Raw genomic sequence first — 20,696 nt, 5'->3', positions numbered from 1 at the left:
TTGACGGTTGTCAAGTGCAAAAAATAACTTTTTTTTAAATCACGGGTGAATAGGCATTTTCTGGGTCGTCTCGTTCCAACGTCGATCTCTTCTTCTCCTCGTGAAAGAACGAATTCTTAATTTAAAAAAAATAAAAAAAAATAACTGGGTTGCCTCGTCCTACTGTAGAGCGCTTCATTTTTAGAAAGCCTATTCAAACAGTGACAACTATAAACTGGTCCCATCGTGGTAGTCTATAACGTAGGGTTTGCTCTACGGTCCGCTCTCGTATGTATCCAGTATAGACAGTAAAAGATAATATTAAAATAAATGAAAAAAAAATAAAAAGAAAAAAAAACTAAAAAAAAAGATGTCATGGCAATGTAAGTTATATACTGTTCACCTGATTGTCAAAAAAACGGAAAAAAAAGATGTCATTGCAATGTAAGTTATACACTGATCACCTGATTGTCCGAATGTAAGATGTTCCGTGTTTCGGAAGGTACGTTAAGCCGTTGGTCCCAGTTACTACTTACTGATGTAAATAGTAGTTACTTGAGTCATGCGAGGCCTTTGGCGGTTCAATAGTAACCCTAACACCAGGGTTGATGAGGTCGGTCACCCACCTCATCACCTACACGAGAGGAGAAGTAATATATTTTCAAGGCACATCACTTGTTCGTTCAAGTAGTGACGGCCATCTGAAGTAAATCTAAAAAAAGCCATGTCAGAAATAACTCTGTTACCGCAACACAATAATTAATACTGGTAAGTACCACAAATTAAAAAGCATTTTTTTCCTTAATAATTTTAACCGGTTGATTGACTTAAAACTTTATAATTTTTGTGTAACAGTCAGATTAAGGTCGAAAATGTGCAAAATATAAACGGTGACGTAAGCAGAGAATGGAGATCACCTTCAAAAGTAGATCTTTTCCTTCTTCCAAATAAAAAAGATTTATAATACCTACGGGCCTTGATATAAAAAATAATAATAATCAGGCATACTTACTTAATTATGAAATAAAATCACAAGTGAATAAAAACACCTTTACACTACTTCTGGAGGCTATCAACTATTAATTAATAAATCCTTCTCAGGCGCTTAAATCGGTTCACTTAAAAGAGTTGACAAGAATTAGGTATACATCAGGATTTATACATCTTTTCAAAACAAATCAAACATACTTTATTGCACACAAACAAAACATACAAACATTTAGCAACACTACAAATGTGCGCCCTTGTTGCTCTGAAGCAATTTCTTCCAGGAAACCTGTATCAGGTATTAGCCCTAAGAAAACATGCTTGAGGGACGGTGCAACAACAACGCTTAATATAATAACCATAATAATATGATTTATTTTTTTCCAAGATGATTTATGCTTAAAACCATGACGTTGACGTCCTGGCTGGCAATACAAGCTCATGATAACTTGACAGTTACCTTAAAACAACAGTATTTATTTAGCAATAAGGACGTCTTTTGTGCTATCTCTTGTGTGTACCAAATCTCGGAGATATGGTACAAGTTGTACCATATCTCGTTGTGATTGTTTAAGTATGTTTATTGTGTGTGCAATTTATTGTTTGCAGTTTTTGTACGTATTATTCATTCTAGGCCCCTCCCCGGATTGGAAAAAGCAGAGCGCTCCCTAAATAGGGATGCAAACCATCGCCGTAGGTCTTGCGCTCGAAATCGATATAAACATGCAGGAGTCATCTGCGTGTGAGTGTATTATAGTGAACACGTAGTTGCGCTGGTACAAGTTATTATTACTTGTTCTACTTAAGTTTTACAAATACATTTAAGCTGGCATGTTGATTCATTGTTCATAATATAGTATTGCTGCAAGTGCAATTAAGTGTGTAAATACAGTAATTTGAAGTTGCTTAAAAGTTTTAGTTCTTATTAAGGACTTGTATGCGTAATTGTAATTAACCTGTCATGTATTTGAGTAACAAAATAGGTACTTGTTTAATTATAATATGCCAGTGTAATGGCAATAGGCTCGTCCCCTATTATATGGGAATTAAAACGTAGCGTAGAATGTTTAGACATTACACCTTTTCCTACCCTTTCGGGATACAGGCGTGATTTTTTGCCTCGTTTTGAAAATATCAGAAATATATACTTAATACAAATTCTAATAAATCTACGACGTTTAAGGGCTTGTATGACTTTTAAGTCATAAAAAAGTCAAGGTACTTTCATATCTGTCGTGCCCACCCCATTAGGAATTGCGGGCGTATGTTGATATATGTACGTACATAAATAAACTCACGCCTATTTCCTACCGGGGTAGGCAGAGACTATGGAATTCCATTTCCTTTGATCTTTATCTTGCTTCCTCCACATTCATCAATTGTTTTATACACGCACACCGGTTCAGAGTAGATCGTACTGAACCTTTTCTAAAGATATCTCTGTGTACGTCTTTCCTGGTCGTTACGATGCATGTATCTAACTCAAAATTATAGAGTTCCTTAGTTTTTGTAGTAGTAAACTTGGGAATCATTGGTTGTATCGAATTTGTCTGATTAGTTTACTGATGTAAGTAAGTAGTCGTTATATGGACCATTTCAGGCTCAATAATAACCCTGACATCGGGTTGATGAGGTTTGTAATTCTCCTCACAACCCACACGATAGAAGAAGATCGAATTTGTCCAAAGAACAGTGACTCCATATTGCAAGCCATGAAGCCATATCGTAATTACATTGTAGTACCTAATAGGCCAGTTTACAACTAGTCAAACCAGTTACTTTTTACTAAACGTCAAAACACGAAATTACTATGGATATTGTAAGAAAAAGTAACCTGTGACGTCATAGAAAAACAGGACAAAATGGTGCACTTATTATTACTTTCATTTTCATTTATTAAAATTCATAAATAAGTTAAATAGAAAAACGTTTTAATATTAAGTTGTGGTTGGTCAACATAAACAACAGTATTACTTAACTACGAAACAAGAGTAAACTTAACTTACCAGTTATTTGCAACACAGTTAATCCAATCAAAAGCAACCACTTAACACTTGTTACCATGTTTTGATATAATCTTTTTAACACTTTAAACTAAACTTAAAAAGACACTTATCTACTTTAGAGCTTAGATTTTTTATAGTGTAAGTTAAGTTTCATTTAATTTAAGTATTTTTTAGTAAAAAGAATCACAGAAAATTATCACAAAATTAACTTGGTTAATTTCTAGTAATTTCTCTGTTACCGCATGGTTGTGTTTACGTGGGTAGGGCGGGGAGAGTTGGATTATGCGCGTGCGCACCGCGCGTGGTTCTTGCGGGCACTGACAGCGAAAGTGATTTGACTCACTACTGACCCTCGTTGGTTATTTCCTCCTCACTCCTACGTTTTGGTCATCCTTCGCACAATTTGTTGTATTTTGTTGCAAAACTGTATTTAGCACCCGGACAATGTTGCACCGAGAAGTTGGTTACAAGACTCTCTTTCTATCATCAGAGAACTTTCATATTATTTTTCCTTAACTAATTATTATTTTTGTCCTTTAATATGATGTTCTTAAATTTTGTTAGACAGCCGTCAGCGCTCCCCATTTGTCTGGCCAAGTAGTTAATGCCGTTTGCGGCAAATCTACAATAAGTCACGTCAAAAAACTGTGCATCGTAGAGTCACGGGTTCAAATCCCGGCTCGGGTTTTAAACCATTAAAGAGTTTGAATTCATGTTTGCATCATACATAATTGATATCACGTGTTTTCCAGGATTTTTGCCCGGTTAATGGCAATAGGCTCCCCTCTATTAAATACGAATATAATTGGCGCTGAGTGGGTGTACCTATATTGTATACACCTTTGTCTACCCGTTCGGGATATACGGTCACGAGCATTAATATGTACACTTTGGTACCATGTCACATTAACTTTTTTGACAAATTGAACCTGTAAGTCTCACTAAATGTCAAATATGTTACTGCGACAGAGTCCTAAAGTGGGTACATTATATATTATTGCTCATGACTGTACGGCTTATACGTGTTAAACACTCAACAAAAAAAATAACGTTTTAAGTACTTTTAATCATATTAATATATCAGTCGATTTTAAAAAGATTTTGAAAATATGTATGTTTATTTATTTATGGATCACTTACACATTGGCCGGACAAAAGGCGCTGAGGGCTCTCACCCGGACTAACTTTTCAGCAGCTAAGTAAAATATCATATTATTGCACAAGTTGGTACAAATAAACTATACTATACTGGGAACAGGACAGCAGCGCAGCCAAAAACTAGCCCTAAGTAAATTATTTCTCCCTACCCTGATACAGATAAAAGGAGTGATGATGCACGCGCATGTCAAATAGACTGCAATCATGAAGTAAAAAATGGAATTCTATAGTCTTACCCCTTAGTGCTTACCCCGGTGGGAAATAGGCTTGAGTTTATGTATGTATTTATGAAGTAAAAAATAGGCCTGTTGAGAGGGCTTAGCTAATAACAGTAATTACTTACCATAATAAATATCAATTTAGCAACCATCTGATTATTTATAAATACAGTTTTAAAAGCAAAAGTTACTTAATTTGTCAATTATGTGGCCATATTAGAGCCAAATATGCCGCTGTTGTTAAATGTTTCATGCATTTATTTAAATTTAATTTACGTAATTCTAATTTAAAATTAAATAAATACATGAAACAGTCGTAAGTAAGTACGTACTTACGATATGAATAGATGACTATTTTAAGTAGGTACTTTGTACTCATAATGGTTGTTCGGAAATTCTTCTGTTAATTACTTACCTTAATGAGGAACTTTCCAGACTACGTTCCCCAGAAAGAATATAGATGGAATATGGCTGTCGAGATTTAAAGTGATAATTACGAATCGACGTGGAATCGACCACTTTTTCATTTTACGCCACCTACTAATTTTATAAGCCATGTCAGGGTTGATGTTTGTACACATCCTTTGGCGCCGAAGAGGAATTCTGCAGTAACCCGTCATTTAGCAGTCAGACTACAAAATGGCCACTGTCCGCGGGCCTTGTTTTATTGCTCAATATTGCCGCTAAGTGGATTCTCCGGTACTACTCAATGTGGTCACACGAGTCAATGTTATATGGTGTTGCCTACTTCACACCTAACGTTTGGGTATTTTATTTTACATGTTTAAATATCAAAATTTTGAGAAATATTATACATTCGGTCTTTTGCTATTTAATTTCTAAGTCGAAAGTCAATAAAACTTATAATTGTAAGTAGGTAGTCTATTTCTATATTTAGTGGGTTGGCCTAAGTAGGTACAATATTTACTCTCCCGTATTTTTAAAGATAATGCTGCTCAGACTTAAAAACCGCATGCAAATCTATTGAGTGGTTCTCCAGATTATCCCGAACATAATAGAACAAGCATCCTTCCTTCCTTCTATACTAACATTATTGATATTAAATAACAAATTCGTTTCTCTGATACATAGTTTAGGACACGTGGGTAACTAAAAAGGCCACATTGGAGCAAGTCATTTAAAAAAGCAATTTGTCATTTTTCGCCTTGCGCACTTACTTACTTTTTTTTTGCCCATTCGAGCAGGCAAAGGGAACTTAGCCCATACAGCTTAGTCTTTGGTCGTCTTGATCTTTTATGAAGAAGCACACAGAAAATGTCTTCAGTCTTCACTCTTTAGGTAACGTCCTTAGTTTTCAATTTTATAGCTTCATGTATAATCCGATTTGCGCACTTACTTTTACACGCGCAAATGTCAAATAGTAAAACTTTTTTAGATTAATTGCTTCAATGTGGCCTTTTTAGATCCGCAGGAGGCGTAAAATCCTGCTATTTTAGCCTAAAACGGTGAAGTTGGCAACTTTGAATTCCGATGCACATTTCGAAACCTCCGACAAAGTGCGGATATTGGTCCAAGTATGTAACCTCACTACAAGGATGTTGGGAAAGTCTCGGACGTCACGTACCGTCACACTGCTCACTCGTAAATTGTCCGAATACAATAGACGAAAACATCACAAGAAAATTGCAGTCTTCATTTCATCGTAATGATTGTGCGATGACGTGAACGGATTTGGTATTTTAAAGGTGTGCTTACATTTACTCGATCCCGATGTGAATCTTCGCATTAATTCAATTTTATTAAGTTTGTCCTGCGTTCTAGACTGTCATCATTACACGTATAATTGGCACAAATAGATAAAAATCTATGAATATTTCATAATAGCGTATAAATTTATTAGATTTGATTCCATATCATATTACACAAACTAATTAACATAATTAAACTACTGGCATTTGAATTTTTTTTGCAAAACACAACTTTAGGCTGCGTTTGTATTTGAAGCAAAAAGTTTTGTTTTTAAGAAATAAAAATGCGGAAGAAGGAACTCATTTGTGTCATTGTACGCGTCTTTATTTAGGTATACTTGTTACAGGTACATGGTCTATAACGGGTTTTTTTTTAATACCATATTTCATAAAGGAGACACAATCTAATTTAAGGTCAAGTAAAGGAGAAAACTTCTTGTATTGTTTGTTCGGATTGGCTTATGTGTACTTGAACTTAATACATGCAAGGGTGCCAAGTACCAACATTAGGACAGTGTGTCCCTACTTAATTAAGTACATTTTTGTATAATCAGAGAGCAATTGTGTTGATCTAGGGCGTCCAAACGGCCACATCGAAACAATTTATCAAAATAAGCAATATTAAATTGCTATTTTACATTTGTGTGCATTGCGCACCTACTTTTATATGCGCAAAGATCAAATTTTAATATTGCTTTTTTAGATGAATTGCTTCGAGATGATTTTTAGATGAACCCCCCAGATCTATAGAGGGTGTTAGTGACATCGTAACGAAAACTTTAAGAGATGATTCAGACCATGATTCTGAGATAATATCAAGTGGAATTTTCCATCACAAATGTACTGAAAATAATTAAAAAAAAAACACATTTTTTTGCATAAATTTACTCCAGTATTCGTTCCTATGACACCTATACGTACTCGTATGGCTAATTGCCTACCTCGCACAGGGTACATCCAACCCACTTACAAGTGTATAGTAACGAATTCTACTTGATATTAACTCAGAAGAGCTGAATCATTCCCCTCGGTATTCGTTACGATACACAAACACCCTGTATATATTATGAAAAACACATTGTCCATCTTTATGGAGAAGTAGAATAGTAATAGTAAAAAAATAAATTTCCAAAATTTTTCTTCATTTTAAATTGTACACTTTCGATGAATTCTTCAATTCTTCACCGATGGTGAAGTATTTTATTCTTCACCGCCTTGTTCTTCATCACTGCTGTATGCCTTGCTGTGGCCGCGTGCGTACGGAGATTTTGAATTAGTGCTGAAGAAATACAATCCTGACGCACTGTAAAAAAAATACACATTAAATGTAATATTTTTTTTATTGGTACTGGCAATTATGTTGTATTGTTGTTGTATGTATGTATTTATTAATGTAATCCTCCCTAGGCAAGGCGTGGCACATTTTTTTATTGGACGTGACTTTTTTTAGATTTGCCGCAGATGGCATTAACTACTTGGCCGGACAAATGGGGAGCGCTGAAGGCTCTCACCCGGTACAACGTTTAAGACAACAGGCCTGAGTGTGCCCAGTTGGCCGCGAATCTCGGCTGAGGGCGTCGTCTGAGAGGAAAAATATTTTGAAAGAATTAATCGACCCTAGTGGATCGATAGCGATAAGCGCTGATTGAGGGAAATTGTCGACCACGCCGGCGGGGTCGGTATCGGGGTCCTGAAGTGTTTGGTGTAGCGAGCTGATTGGCTGTCTCTATGGCTAGAGTAATCGGGTCGTCGGGATCGTATATTACGTGTCCCTAAGCGGGATGTATTCGGAAGCCGCAACTACCAGGGGATTTGGGTGGTGCGTAGCAGAGTCGAAAAAACGTTTTGAAACTAATTTGAGCCATTGAGCAATGGTTGGCATAAAGGCGTGGTACAATACGTTTCAGTATTATAGGCTATTTATACCTATGAAAATAGCGTAGATGACAACCAAGATGTACAATTTCAAGAAAGGTCATAACGTGTCTATTCAAATTATATGATATACTTATGGTGTCATCCAAAACAAAACAAACGTCGACATGTGATTCTACACTAGCAAACTTACCCTAATATCGCAGATCAATGCGATATCGAATCGCTACGTGAGGAAGGTCACTTACGCCACCTACAGTATTAACTGAACGTAAGAGGATAACCACAAAAATGAGCATACTATAAATAAACATCTTTGTTACCAACATCACAATAAAACAGTGATTCCTAACCTTTTTAATGCCACTACCCATGTGAACAAGTATGGAAATTGAGTTTACCCCTAATTTAAAATAATTAAAACCACACAAATTCGAACGAATATAATTTATATGTAACTAAGAAAATGCACGTTTAAGTAACTAGTAAAGTAATATATAAATCTCGGAGTTAACTAGTGTTAAGGTTGAAATTGATTTGCATTCGCAAGTTTGACAATATTAGGTTCGGTTTCACTCAACGCGCATCTCATGTCATGCTCACCATTCGGTTTCTGGCTTTTGTTTTTAATGTAACAAGAGTTATAATAGTATTTTGTGAAGAATCTCCGTTTTACCCCTTAGGGGGTAATTACCCCCAGGTTAGGAACCACTGCATAAAGACATGCACAAGAGTCGTTGTTGTAAGTCTGAATGTAATCAGTGTTGTGGTAAGCAGACGTACGGAGGAAGTGAGACATAACTTTTAGTACTGAACCTCTTACGTACCTACCTTTAGGTTTGCGGTGTGGGTAACTGGGTTATTTTACACATGTATATTGGTGCTGATTTCAGTACACACCATAATAAGTTTATTTTAAGTTATACCTACTTTTCATTTTCTTATCCGCAGAAAAGGAAAAGGACGGGTAATTAACAGGCATAACATTTATAGAGCACACGTAAATTTTTGGTAGAAATTTAAAAGCTCTCCCAAAATTTTACATTGGCCAATAACTCGACAGAGTTAACATGACAGCACACATCAAACGGGTCGCATATCAGCGATATGTCTATTTTATTCGCCCGGGTTTTCATTCATTCACTCGTTCTTTTGATCAGAAATCAGAATCATTAATTCAACGTAATTATCATGGATAAACTTGTTGAAGGTCAATGTAACATTTTTGAATTTACGTCATTTCGCAAGGTGTTATAGCTGAGGAGAAGAAATGACAAGAAACTGCAACAGCAACACATCTTTTAAATCAATGATGGTATACGGTATTCAATACCAGACATTTTCACATCCGTCCCTATCCTTTTCGGCGAACAACAAAATAACGGGTATAACTTAAAATAAAATTAGGAAGTTTGAGGGAATCGAGGCTATTATACACAATCAAAACTACTGAAAGTATAAAAGTGGTAGAGTATTATTTCTTTATGAGCTTTCATTCTATGAAAGAACTTTTTTCTCTAGGACAGACCGTTTTTGAGCTTTATGGAATCTTTCCTTCCCTTCCCCGCTCAGGTTCGCCCCCTAGACGTGAGGACATTTAGTATGTTAACTCCCGAAACACCCAAGTTTTATTAGGATCAAGTTCATCTAAAACAGAACTAAATGCTTAAAATACTTAATAATAACCTTATATTTTTTTTACGCGATTTGTAGAGAACCTATCTGAATAATCGGAATAATCGACTAACTAACATGGCGGCGTGAAAATCGATTCACTATAAAGCACGAAAGCACTATAGTTACATTCGAAAATATAGGCGCCATGTAAGAAACGTGGATATTCGAAGTGTTTAAGGTAATTTACGACATGAAGTCGTAATTATCACGTTGACCCGTTCAGGAAGCGAGTTTAAAGGGAAAATTATGAGTGAAAGTATCACCAGAGACGGAACTAGGCTCTTGCCATTCGGTTTCGTAAAAGTGGAAAATATTCTGTCACGCTTAGCTTACAAATTTAAATAATTTCATGGTTATTTGTTGAAGTTGTATTGTGCACTTGATTTTGATAGAGTTAGAGTTACTTTATTATTAATAAAAGCAATATAACTAATTCAAAAATGTTGTACATCATATCATAATGAGTGACTTTCCAGATTACCTTCACCAACGAAATATAGATGGCGCTGTCCTGATATAACGTGACAATTATCTATTTTCTTATTGCTCGGGGTACAGCCATGAGGAATATCATGTACCCACTTTAGAACCCTGTCGCACTATCATATTTGACATTTAATGAGACTTACTTGAGGAGCTCGGTGGCGCAGCGGTAAACGCGCTCGGTCTGCGATTGTTGAAGTTAAGCAACTTTCGCAAAGGCCTGTCATAGGATGGGTGACCACAAAAAAAAGTTTTCATCTCGAGCTCCTCCGTGCTTCGGAAGGCACGTTAAGCCGTTGGTCCCGGTTGCATTAGCAGTCGTTAATAACCACCAATCCGCACTGGGCCCGCGTGGTGGTTAAGGCCCGATCTCCCTATCCATCCATAGGGAAGGCCCGTGCCCCTGCAGTGGGGACGTTAATGGGCTGGTGATGATGTGATGATGAGACTTACGGTTTTATTTGTCAAAAAAGTTAATGTGACATGGTTTCAAAGTGTATACATATAAGTGCTCATGACCGTACATACCACGTAAGCTTGAGCGAGACAGGGCGCGCACGCGCTCCCTCCAACTCCTAAGCGGTTTAAACTCCAACTCCTAACCTAACCTAACCTGAAGATTTGACAGGTCATTGTAATATTATTCTTTATCATATGCTAACGTGTCGGAGGTTCCTTCACGTAGAAGAAATGAAGAAACACTTACTTCTGCGGTACGTATTCCCCGAAGAGGATCTCGTCGCTGGAGCCCACCAGCTCGCACCAGCCCACCATGTAGGTAACCCAAGAGTAGCACTTGGTGGAGTAGAAGCCGACGTTGGTGGTTATAGACTCCGCATAGTACGCTGGGGCTCGCGAGTGGTCGCAACCCGATTTGGCTGTAAGAAACAAACATGATAGCTGTAGAATATGCATCTTCCTTGTGATGATCAAGTTCTTTAAATTAGATAATTATACCTGATAGAAACAGCCCCTTTATCATTTATAAAATACATACGACTCTTTCCCGTTGAGTTACCAGATCCCACTATTAATCATTATTAATATGAAATTCCAGTTCCCGTCGTCCGTTCTATCGATTACCCGTCTCTTTCCTTTTCGGCGGATAAGAAAATGACAGGTATAACTTATAATAAAATTAGATCCTGTATACTGGAATCGGCAACATTGTGTATCATATATTATTATTTTCAATACTAACATAAAAATATTTCACATTTTCTACAAAATTAGCGCAGTTGATCTTGCGATAGGTGTTTCTCTCATAATTATACCTATTGTTAATTCTCGCATGCAGTTTATTAGCGCTAATACGATAATTCATTTTTACGTTTATTTTTACAGTCGAAACCGGCGTAAATACTTACCAGTAGCTGTAACGCAGTAACAGTGTTACAGTATCTGATAATTCAACAATTACCGAAGGCAATTACTAGTAGTATGAGATAACGCATAATGTAAGCATGGAACAGCGTTTACCAGACGTTGAATAAAGATGAGTTGCGCGATTGCAAAACTACTAGGTAAAATTAAGTAATTACAATACAATGCGCAATTATTGGTGTCAGATTTTGTTACTTTAGAAAATGATAAAATATGTCGTGGTCTAGTTTTCCTCATCATCGTCAATTTAAGATCCACGCTCTTGTCGGTGTAGCATTTCCCCACTCCAGTCTATCAAAGGCCAATTCCTTGACTTCAAGACACGACGACGTCGACGTTTTTCTTGGTCTTCCCCTTCCTCTCGTTCCTTCTAGCTTTCCTTCTAAGATGTTTTTAATAAATTCGTCGTGATTCGTCGTTCAAGTTTTCCTAGCAGTGTGATAATTCTGAGCACCCGGGTTCGAGACCCGTTGGGGATCGCATTGGTTAGGACATTGCAGGCTTCTTCTTATCGTGTGGGTTGTGAGGTGGAATACCAATCTCATCAACCCTGGTGTCAGGGTTATTATTGAGCCACCAAAGGCCCCTGACATGGCTCATGTAACAACTACATACTTACTGATGTAAGTAGTAACCGGGACCAACAGCTTAACTTACTAATAAGTAGTCGTTACATGAGCCATGTCAGGGGCCTTTGGCGGCTCAATAATAACCCTGAGACCAGAGTTGATGAGGTTAGTTCTTCACCTCACAACCTACACTATAGAAGAGTGATTTAAATAAATATGCCGTAACTATTAGAAGCAAAAGGAAAGCAAGTGGGAAACCACTGCCCTATTTTTCCCTAAAAAGTAGCATGGAGAATGCTACACAAGAGCGTGGCTTTTAAATTAGTGATGATGAACTATTAGAATGAAATACTTACTCTGATTACTTTGCGTAGCACACCCCGGTTGCGAGATACCACCATTAGCAAAGAAGTCGACGGTTCCAGAAGGTTCCAGCTTGCCTTTCTCCAACGCATTTGTATGGAGAACGTCCACAAACTTGGCGTCACTAGCGTCCACTTTCTTGTCTAGTGATGCTGTCACAAACAGAGGCATGGCCGGGTCTAGAGCTGTGGATAAATATTTTTTTAGAATAGACTAGAATATAAAAAGGGCGCCACACACACAAACAAGACAACAACATCATATCTTTCTACAAAACAATTACAAAAGAGCAAGATGAATGTTCGTCGAAATGACCATAAGGTGGTGGTGGACGTCCTGAGATAAAAGGGCCTCACTCAGCACAAGTCGCTGCATGAACCACGACGCTGATATTATGTGGGCCCTGTTTTAGTCTATTGTTCCACTGCTGGGCAAAGTCGTCCAGGGGCTAGAAAGCAATATTGCAATTTGACATTTGCGCATATAGAAGTAAGTGCGCAATGTCAAGAAATGACAATATTGCTTTTTACCCGACTGCCAAAGAGGGTAATGTTGAGGGAGTGTATGTAAGTATGTATGTATGTCTGTTCCTTTGTGACCTCCTGTAGCCTAAACGGCTTGATGGATTTTGATGTATGAGGTATCGTTAGATTTGTCTTGATTACGGGAGTGTCATAGGATACATTTTATCATAAAAGTCCCACGGGATAAAGACATAATAATATTTTTTCTAAATTTCCCTTTAAACAACAAAAATATGTATGCGGTATCATTAGATTCATTTCAATCACGGGAGTAATTAATATAGGATACGTTTTTTCTCAAAATTCCCACGGGAACATGTTAATTCTGCGTCAACGCAAAGCAACTCATGCGTTAGCAAGCAAAAAGATAGGGCGTGGCCTGGCATGCGGCGCGCGGCGCGGTGCGGAGGGGGATATGCTCGAGAGTAACATCACTCGTAATCTAAAGCCAAATGTCGTCGAAATAATTTAAAATGGTACTTACATATACATAGTCTTCTACATCTACAACATTTTCGTTAAATAAAAACAGCTAAAAAGTTATAAATAAAAGAATTATTATTAAAAAAACAAAATACCCGACTGCACACTAAAAAAAGAGTAAAATTATTATTAAAAAAACAAAATACCCGACTGCACACTAAAAAAAGAGTAAAACAAGCCACACAATAATATTGATCAATCAAATGCTAAAAACTAATTATGTAATACCGTTTAAACAATACCTATATTAAAATACACTACAATATGTGTTCGTAATCGATAGTTAAATAAACAGAAACTTATTTTGAATACAAATTTACTGAATATAATTTATAAATGTTGATGGAAAGCATCGCAGGCGGGGACCACCTTGACCGCCACCAACGAAAATTCTGCTAAATGGTGCACAACCGAAATGACTATAAATAAGCCTCTGTTGGTCCCCGCCTGCGATGCTTTCCATCAACATTTATAAATTATATTCAGTAAATTTGTATTCAAAATAAGTTTCTGTTTATTTAACTATCGATTACGAACACATATTGTAGTGTATTTTAATATAGGTATTGTTTAAACGGTATTACATAATTAGTTTTTAGCATTTGATTGATCAATATTATTGTGTGGCTTGTTTTACTCTTTTTTTAGTGTGCAGTCGGGTATTTTGTTTTTTTAATAATAATTTTTTAGATGACTTGCTTTGATGTGGCGTTTTTAACCCCGTCGTCTCTCCATCGCTTCCTGAATTTGCCTCTTTGTCCAGGAGGTGTGCTCTCCGTGACAGTTTTTGCCCACATATTCTCTATTATCATTCTAGTTTGCATTCTGCAATCACCAGCCCACTCCTACTTTAACTTGCACAAACATTAAACTGTCCACTATTAATAGAACCCTGACGCATCAAACTTTTTGTCATTTAGTGGGACTAAAGTCCTGGTACAGTTCAGTCCACAAAATAAGCCACACCAAGAAAATAATGATACATAACATTCACAATTTTTGTTAAGGCTGTAGTCTCCGCAAAATTGAGTAGTTGCGAGTTTTTTTGTCACAATTATTTTCCTTTTTTTAGCAATGCAATGTTACGATTTTTCTTTGACTACCGTTTATTGTACATAAATATACATAATATTATAAGTAATAGACCCGTATTTTATTAAAGTAAATTTATTTAATGGTTTACATAAGATAAATCGAGGGTTGAATACGTCTGTCATACAAATTAATTAGTCAACCAAAAAAAAAACACCGAAACTAATTTTGAATAACCAGAGGCTTCAGAGTTGATTAAAATCTCTCTCACTCTCATTTAAAATCAAACTCAATTTACCTGTAATCCTCTCAAACTGCCCAGATTTCAGATAGTTGGCGATGAACCCAACAATTTGTCCACCAAGACTGAATCCTATGGGGTGTATCAGGTTCAGTGGTATGCCATAGTTCTGTACCAACTCGTCAACCAGCTGGGCGGTGCACATACCGACGAGTTCCGTGTTATGGGCCGCCTCCACATAGCAAGGTTCTTTGGCTATCGGGTTGTAGTCGACCGATATTATGTTGTAGTCGCAACATTCCATATACGCTGAAAAAGGACGAAAAGATATTGCCCATTCATAGTATCGCTAAAATTTAAATTGTGTCACAAGTTTATTTTTTATTTTATTCTATTTATTTGTTTTTATTTTTTTATAATTCTAGGAGAACCAACAGTTATCAAAAACAAATTACAGTCTGGAATAACAACATCAGAACCAATTAAAGGTTCTCACAAATAGAACTAGAATAACGAGTTACAAAAAATATATATATGTATATATATATCATCATCATCAGCCCATTAACGTCCCCACTGCTGGGGCACGGGCCTTCCCTATGGATGGGTAAGGAGATCGGGCCTTAAACCATCACGCGGGCCCAGTGCGGTTGATGGTTATTAACGACTGCTAATGCAGCCGGGACCAACGGCTTAACGTGCCTTCCGAAGCACGGAGGAGCTCGAGATGAAAACTTTTTTTTGTGGTCACCCATCCTATGACCGGCCTTTGCGAAAGTTGCTTAACTTCAACAATCGCAGACCGAGCGCGTTTACCGCTGCGCCACCGAGCTCCTCGTATATATCATAAAAAAATATTATATATAAACATATTATTATTTTATATATAAAAAAAATATCATCATATATATTATACCTCTATATAATTATTATATCAATAATTCACGGTTTGAAATAATTCAATTTTACCTAGTAATAAGAAATCATAAATTCTCTGGGTAAAAATATTGGATTCTTTATTTTGTAATTCCGGTTTGCCTAGCGTTATATGTGTAATGTTAGATAGAAAAGAATCGATCGACCTAATATCGATTGATACATCACTACGCTCATAAACGCCACAACACTAGCTTACGTACTTTGACATATTATTATCTAATTCTTACCGCGCATTGAGACGATTGTAAAATGTTATCTTGCTGAAATATTTTTATGACGACCTGTTATGTCATACAACCATAAAGTTGGCATATAATCACTAATAGGCTAGTTTCCAACTAGTCAAATCAGTTACTTTTTACTAAACGTCAAAACACGAAATTACTATGGAATCTGTATGAAAAAGCACACTATGACGACATAGAAAAATGTGTTTAATTGTCGGACTTATTATTACGTTTTTCTTGATTAAAATTCATAAATAAGTTAAATAGAAAAAAATAAAATGTTTCTCGTTAGTTTCAGATCTGTCTTTATTTAGTAATCAGAATTTCATAATTTATCTTGAACGTAGTACACGACCCAATTGTACTGAACTGGTCGTTCTATTTAATAGTACCTATTTCTCAATCTACGTGACATAAAAAACAATAAGGATTACATACCTACATAAATTCACGCTCTTAATTCCTAATCAGGTCTTCTTCTATCATATGGGTTGTGAGGTGAATTACCAACCCCATTAAACCTGGTGTCAGGGTTACTACTGAGCTGCCAAAGGCCTCTGACACAGGTCATGTAACGACTACTAACTTGCATCAGTAAGTAGTAACCGGGACCAATGGCTTAATGTGAATTCCGAAGCACGGATCTTCTTACTATCGGGCAATCTGGTGATCAGCCTGTAATGTCTTAACCAAACTAGGGATCACAAAGTGATTTTCGTGAAATGTCCCCACCAGGATTTGAACCTGGGACCTCCGGATCGTTTAAAGCACTGGACGACGGAGGCCGTTCGAAAGCCACACGTAATCAAAGACAATTAGCAGCCAACTGTTGTTACTGTTGACGTGAAGCCCTAAAGTGACAAGTCAGCATATAATCTACCTGTCGGATTTCATAAAGAAGGATTGGCCCATCCAGTGAGTGGCGAGTCACCGCCTGCTCATTTATCCATGTTTACCAACATTGGTCGAGCAAGCGCCATAGTCCCCCATAGCTCCAGTATCCCGGTCCACTAACCCCCAACCCAATAGCCCAGTTCCCTTTGTTCCCATAATTTGCAATAGTCCTACACGAACCGGGGATTGTCTTTGGGTGCACTCCTAAAGGTAAAAAATAATTTGATGTAAGTACCTGGCCTTATTTCAATGCTGGGTGAGAAATCCTTATAGCCCGTGTATCCATGTATGAGGATCTTGACGGGTGCGTCTTTGACCCACGGCGCAGACTTGATCGACTCCGGATCTGACACTGTCAGCTGATGTGGCTTGTCTTGGTTTGCTCTGAAATTTTAAGACAGAGATTAAACATAAACTTTGTAAAAAAGGTGATTATATGGTTAGTAATTATTTAGAAGATATGAATCCATGGGATTAACTGTCTGGGAACTGATATTAGGCAGTTAAGTAAATTACTGTTTTCATATTATTTTTCAGCGCGAACCTCGGCTCAGGGCGTCGCCTGAGAGAATTGGGTCGTGTACCAGATTCAAGATAAATTATGAAATTCTGATTACTAAATAAACACAAATGTGAAACTAACGAAAAGCATTTTCTTTATTTTATTTAACTTAGTTTTGAATTTTAATCAAGAAAAACGTTATAATAAGTTCGACATTTTATTACGTTTTTCTATGACGTCACAGTGTGCGTTTTCATACAAATTCCATAGTAATTTCGTGTTTTGACGTTTAGTAAAAAGTAGCTGATTTGACTAGTTGGAAACTAGCCTATTATATTTGGAAGAATGCATCGACCCTAGTGGGTGGATCACGATAAGCGTTGAATGAGGGAAATCGTCGGCTCCGCCGGCGGGGTTGGTATCGGGGTTCTGAAGTCTTTGTTGTCGCAAGCTAATGAGGTTGTCGGAATCGTAAATTACGTCATTCGGGCGCCGAAACATTTTTTTTGAAAAGGTGCAATGTTATTGTTAAGTATATTATTATTATATTATTATATTATTATATTATTATATTATTATATTATTATATTATTGTTGTTGGACTCACCTAGTGTACAACCAAAAGGTTATATTTTCATTGGGACATTCCAATTCCGGTTGGATACATCCAGGTAATAATGCAAAAGCTACAGCTGAAAAAAGTTAAATAACATTAAAACAATAAAATAGGTTGATTTCAACCTTCATGTTCGGGACTAAAAAATGCTTTCAAATTTAAAAACTGTAACAAACTTAAGTAGCAGATTTTTTTAAACAAGAAAAAGAGGAGTCGTTTATTTTAATTTAGTTTCATCAGGAAACTCTACTGAGTTATAATTTAATTTCAGGGGTTTATAACTTAAGTTCTATCTTGCAATCCTTTAATTTACCAACACTTCGCAATCTGTTATGGCTTAGACGAAAATGCTGAGCAAGTCCTCGATTTACTTAGTACCTACTTATCGGGTAATAAATAAGTATCAGCGTATTAAAACAAAATATTAAGTTTACGCTTGGTAATATAAATATTCCTATTGTACGTACTTCACAGTACCTTTCAGCACCTTGCCAAACAGAATGAGCTCCATAACGAAGTAACGAATAAATGCAACGAATTGAATATATATATATCTTCCTCTACTAATAACAATAAATATAAAAGAAGTTTACGATAAGAAAAAATACATATATTAAGCCAATAAGTATACTCATAAATACAATAATGCGTTCACGACTTCAGTAAGTATGTATGATAGAAAAAAGGGAATATATTTTCATTTATAATTCAAATAACTAACGTGATTTATTTTACGCCATGTATTAATAATTGAACACAAACTTTTTACTGTAAGTACATGCATTCTCAAAACATTTGCAGAAAAAAAAACCAAGGTGATCACAGGAAGCCTATCGCTAAGAGCGATCTTTCCGAGACATATTTCAGCAGAGGATATTATGCACAACACTTATACCTAAGCAGTATTTTATCTTCTACATATTCTATCGTATCACTTTTCTGGACCACAATCCTGAAATAGTCAAACTTGTGACCACAAACCAAGCACTTTGAATGTCCTTTCATGGCAAAAAATCCACCGGTCGTATAAGAAAAGTAAACGAAATAAAAAACTGTATACTCACATAGTAAAGTAAACTTAACAATTAAAATTGAGAATAACATGGTTCCGTTGTTAAATCACGTCTACAAATTTTGCAAAGGGTTCTCACTGATATACTTATATTATGCCTTGACTAGCAAAAATATTAGACATCAGATAAGAGGATTAGGGTAGCGACGCGGGATGTAGGTAAAACACTGATACGTCAAAGAATAGAAAAATCTTTAGATGTACATTTATGGCTCAAAGTCGAAATTACACTGCGGCTTTCAGCAGCAGTAGGGGGTGAGCTATTATCACGCTGTGTTAAGGCACACTTTGCAGAAACGAGAATGCATTTTAAATATAGTTCTGCACGCCATGAAACTCTATTACCATACCCATGGAAAATTATGCCAAATTAGAAATTAGTTACACCATATGGCATTTATTTGATAAGGACAAGCATATTTTACATCTTAATGATGTGAAAAATATTTATATCGCTCAATGGTTTTGATAGCGAGTCCCAAATGCCTAATATAACAATTAAGCACAAAATTAATTGTAAGCCTACTCCTTACCACTTGTTGTGCCAAATTATTATGTAAATGATGTTACAATTGTCGTAAGAAACAAGTATTGTGTAGTCACCTTATCGCCTTCCGTATCTTTTTTGGCTTTTTCCTACATTTTTGGATTCCTTCCTTTATTGAAAAAACCCTCAAACTTCAATTAGTTAATTTACATCAAAATAAATTTAAAATTGAGGAAATGTTTTAGGTTTGAGGTTTTTATACATATAATAATGGGGTTTTATTAAAGTATAAAACATAAAATAATTACAAAAAAACTAAAATTTTCATGAATTTCTGACAGAACAGTCCACTTGATATCATCTCAGAATCATGGTCCTGAATCATCCCCCTCAGTATATTTTGTTACGGTGTCACTAGCACCTATACGCACTTGTATGGCTACTTGTACGTACTTGCACGGGGTGTAAGTGGCATCGTAACGAATACTGAGGTGGGTGATTCCGCTCATTATTCTGAGAATTTCAGTTACTGAGCCCAGCGAATTATTTGTAAACAGTGGTAAAATTATGAACCATTGGTTGTCATAATTATAAAATTTATGTTTTTATAGGTGTTTTTGGTCTATGACAGAAACAACATACAACAAACAACAAACATCACAGAAGTAAAGCTAGTTGTGTTAAGAGGAAGGGGAAGACCAAGAAGATCTTACACGGAACAGATTAAAGAAAAGGTTAACGTCGTGTCTTATAGGGAAGTCAAGGAATTGGCTTTTTATAGGGAATGGAAAATGCTACACCGACAAGAGCGTGGCTCTTAAATTGATGATATGATGACAGAAACAACATATAACCAGGTGGTCTTAAGTGCAACCAGTTAATTTATTACTTTGCAAGAAACTGTTTGGACTTTTGCACCTTATCGTACCTATGCGGAACCATAGAAGTTCTGCAGTGTGGTATATTTAACCGTAACGCCATTAATGATAGCGAAATTGTCACAAACGTTGACGGTACACCAAATAGTTATAAATAGTTAAATAGTCATTGAGTGATAAACTATTTACACAGAGGGCAACCTTACCTTCACGCCCTATCGCGACTGCCGGGAGGCGAGATAGCGTAGTTTGTTTTTTTTATTACAGTAAGTAGTTTTCTAATACACCTGTCACCATACGGTTCATATCCATCTCAGAATTTCGTATCAAAAGTAGCTGCAAATCGTTTGATTATTTATTTGTGGCTCTGCCTACCACATAATGGATTACAGGC

At 36.4% G+C, this 20,696-nt stretch overlaps 2 protein-coding genes across 2 annotated transcripts in view; both read right to left on the bottom strand.

Annotated features, from left to right (window-relative positions):
- LOC126368205 (phospholipase A1 member A-like) overlaps nucleotides 1-3,068 on the bottom strand; it is a 32,520-nt gene extending 29,452 nt beyond the window's left edge. Inside the window, exon 1 of the mRNA XM_050012103.1 lies at nucleotides 2,973-3,068. Within this exon, the coding sequence (XP_049868060.1) occupies nucleotides 2,973-3,030 (58 nt within the window). The 5' untranslated portion in view covers nucleotides 3,031-3,068. The remainder of the gene's footprint in view (nucleotides 1-2,972) is intronic.
- A 3,894-nt stretch (nucleotides 3,069-6,962) lies between these two features.
- LOC126368213 (pancreatic triacylglycerol lipase-like) lies at nucleotides 6,963-19,205 on the bottom strand. Its single transcript, XM_050012115.1, has 7 exons — nucleotides 18,930-19,205; nucleotides 17,857-17,941; nucleotides 16,983-17,131; nucleotides 14,745-14,996; nucleotides 12,401-12,592; nucleotides 10,799-10,970; nucleotides 6,963-7,360 (listed from the first exon to the last, which is right to left on the bottom strand). The coding sequence occupies exons 1-7, from the start codon at nucleotides 18,967-18,969 to the stop codon at nucleotides 7,258-7,260; spliced, it is 993 nt and encodes a 330-aa protein (XP_049868072.1). The 5' UTR covers nucleotides 18,970-19,205; the 3' UTR covers nucleotides 6,963-7,257.
- Between the last annotated feature and the right edge of the window lie 1,491 nt (nucleotides 19,206-20,696).

This window comes from Pectinophora gossypiella, chromosome 7 (genome assembly GCF_024362695.1).
Source record: "Pectinophora gossypiella chromosome 7, ilPecGoss1.1, whole genome shotgun sequence".
Classification (NCBI taxonomy): domain Eukaryota; kingdom Metazoa; phylum Arthropoda; class Insecta; order Lepidoptera; family Gelechiidae; genus Pectinophora; species Pectinophora gossypiella.
The sequence above is the reverse complement of the archived record's forward strand: the minus strand, read 5'-3'. Positions and strand labels throughout refer to the sequence as shown.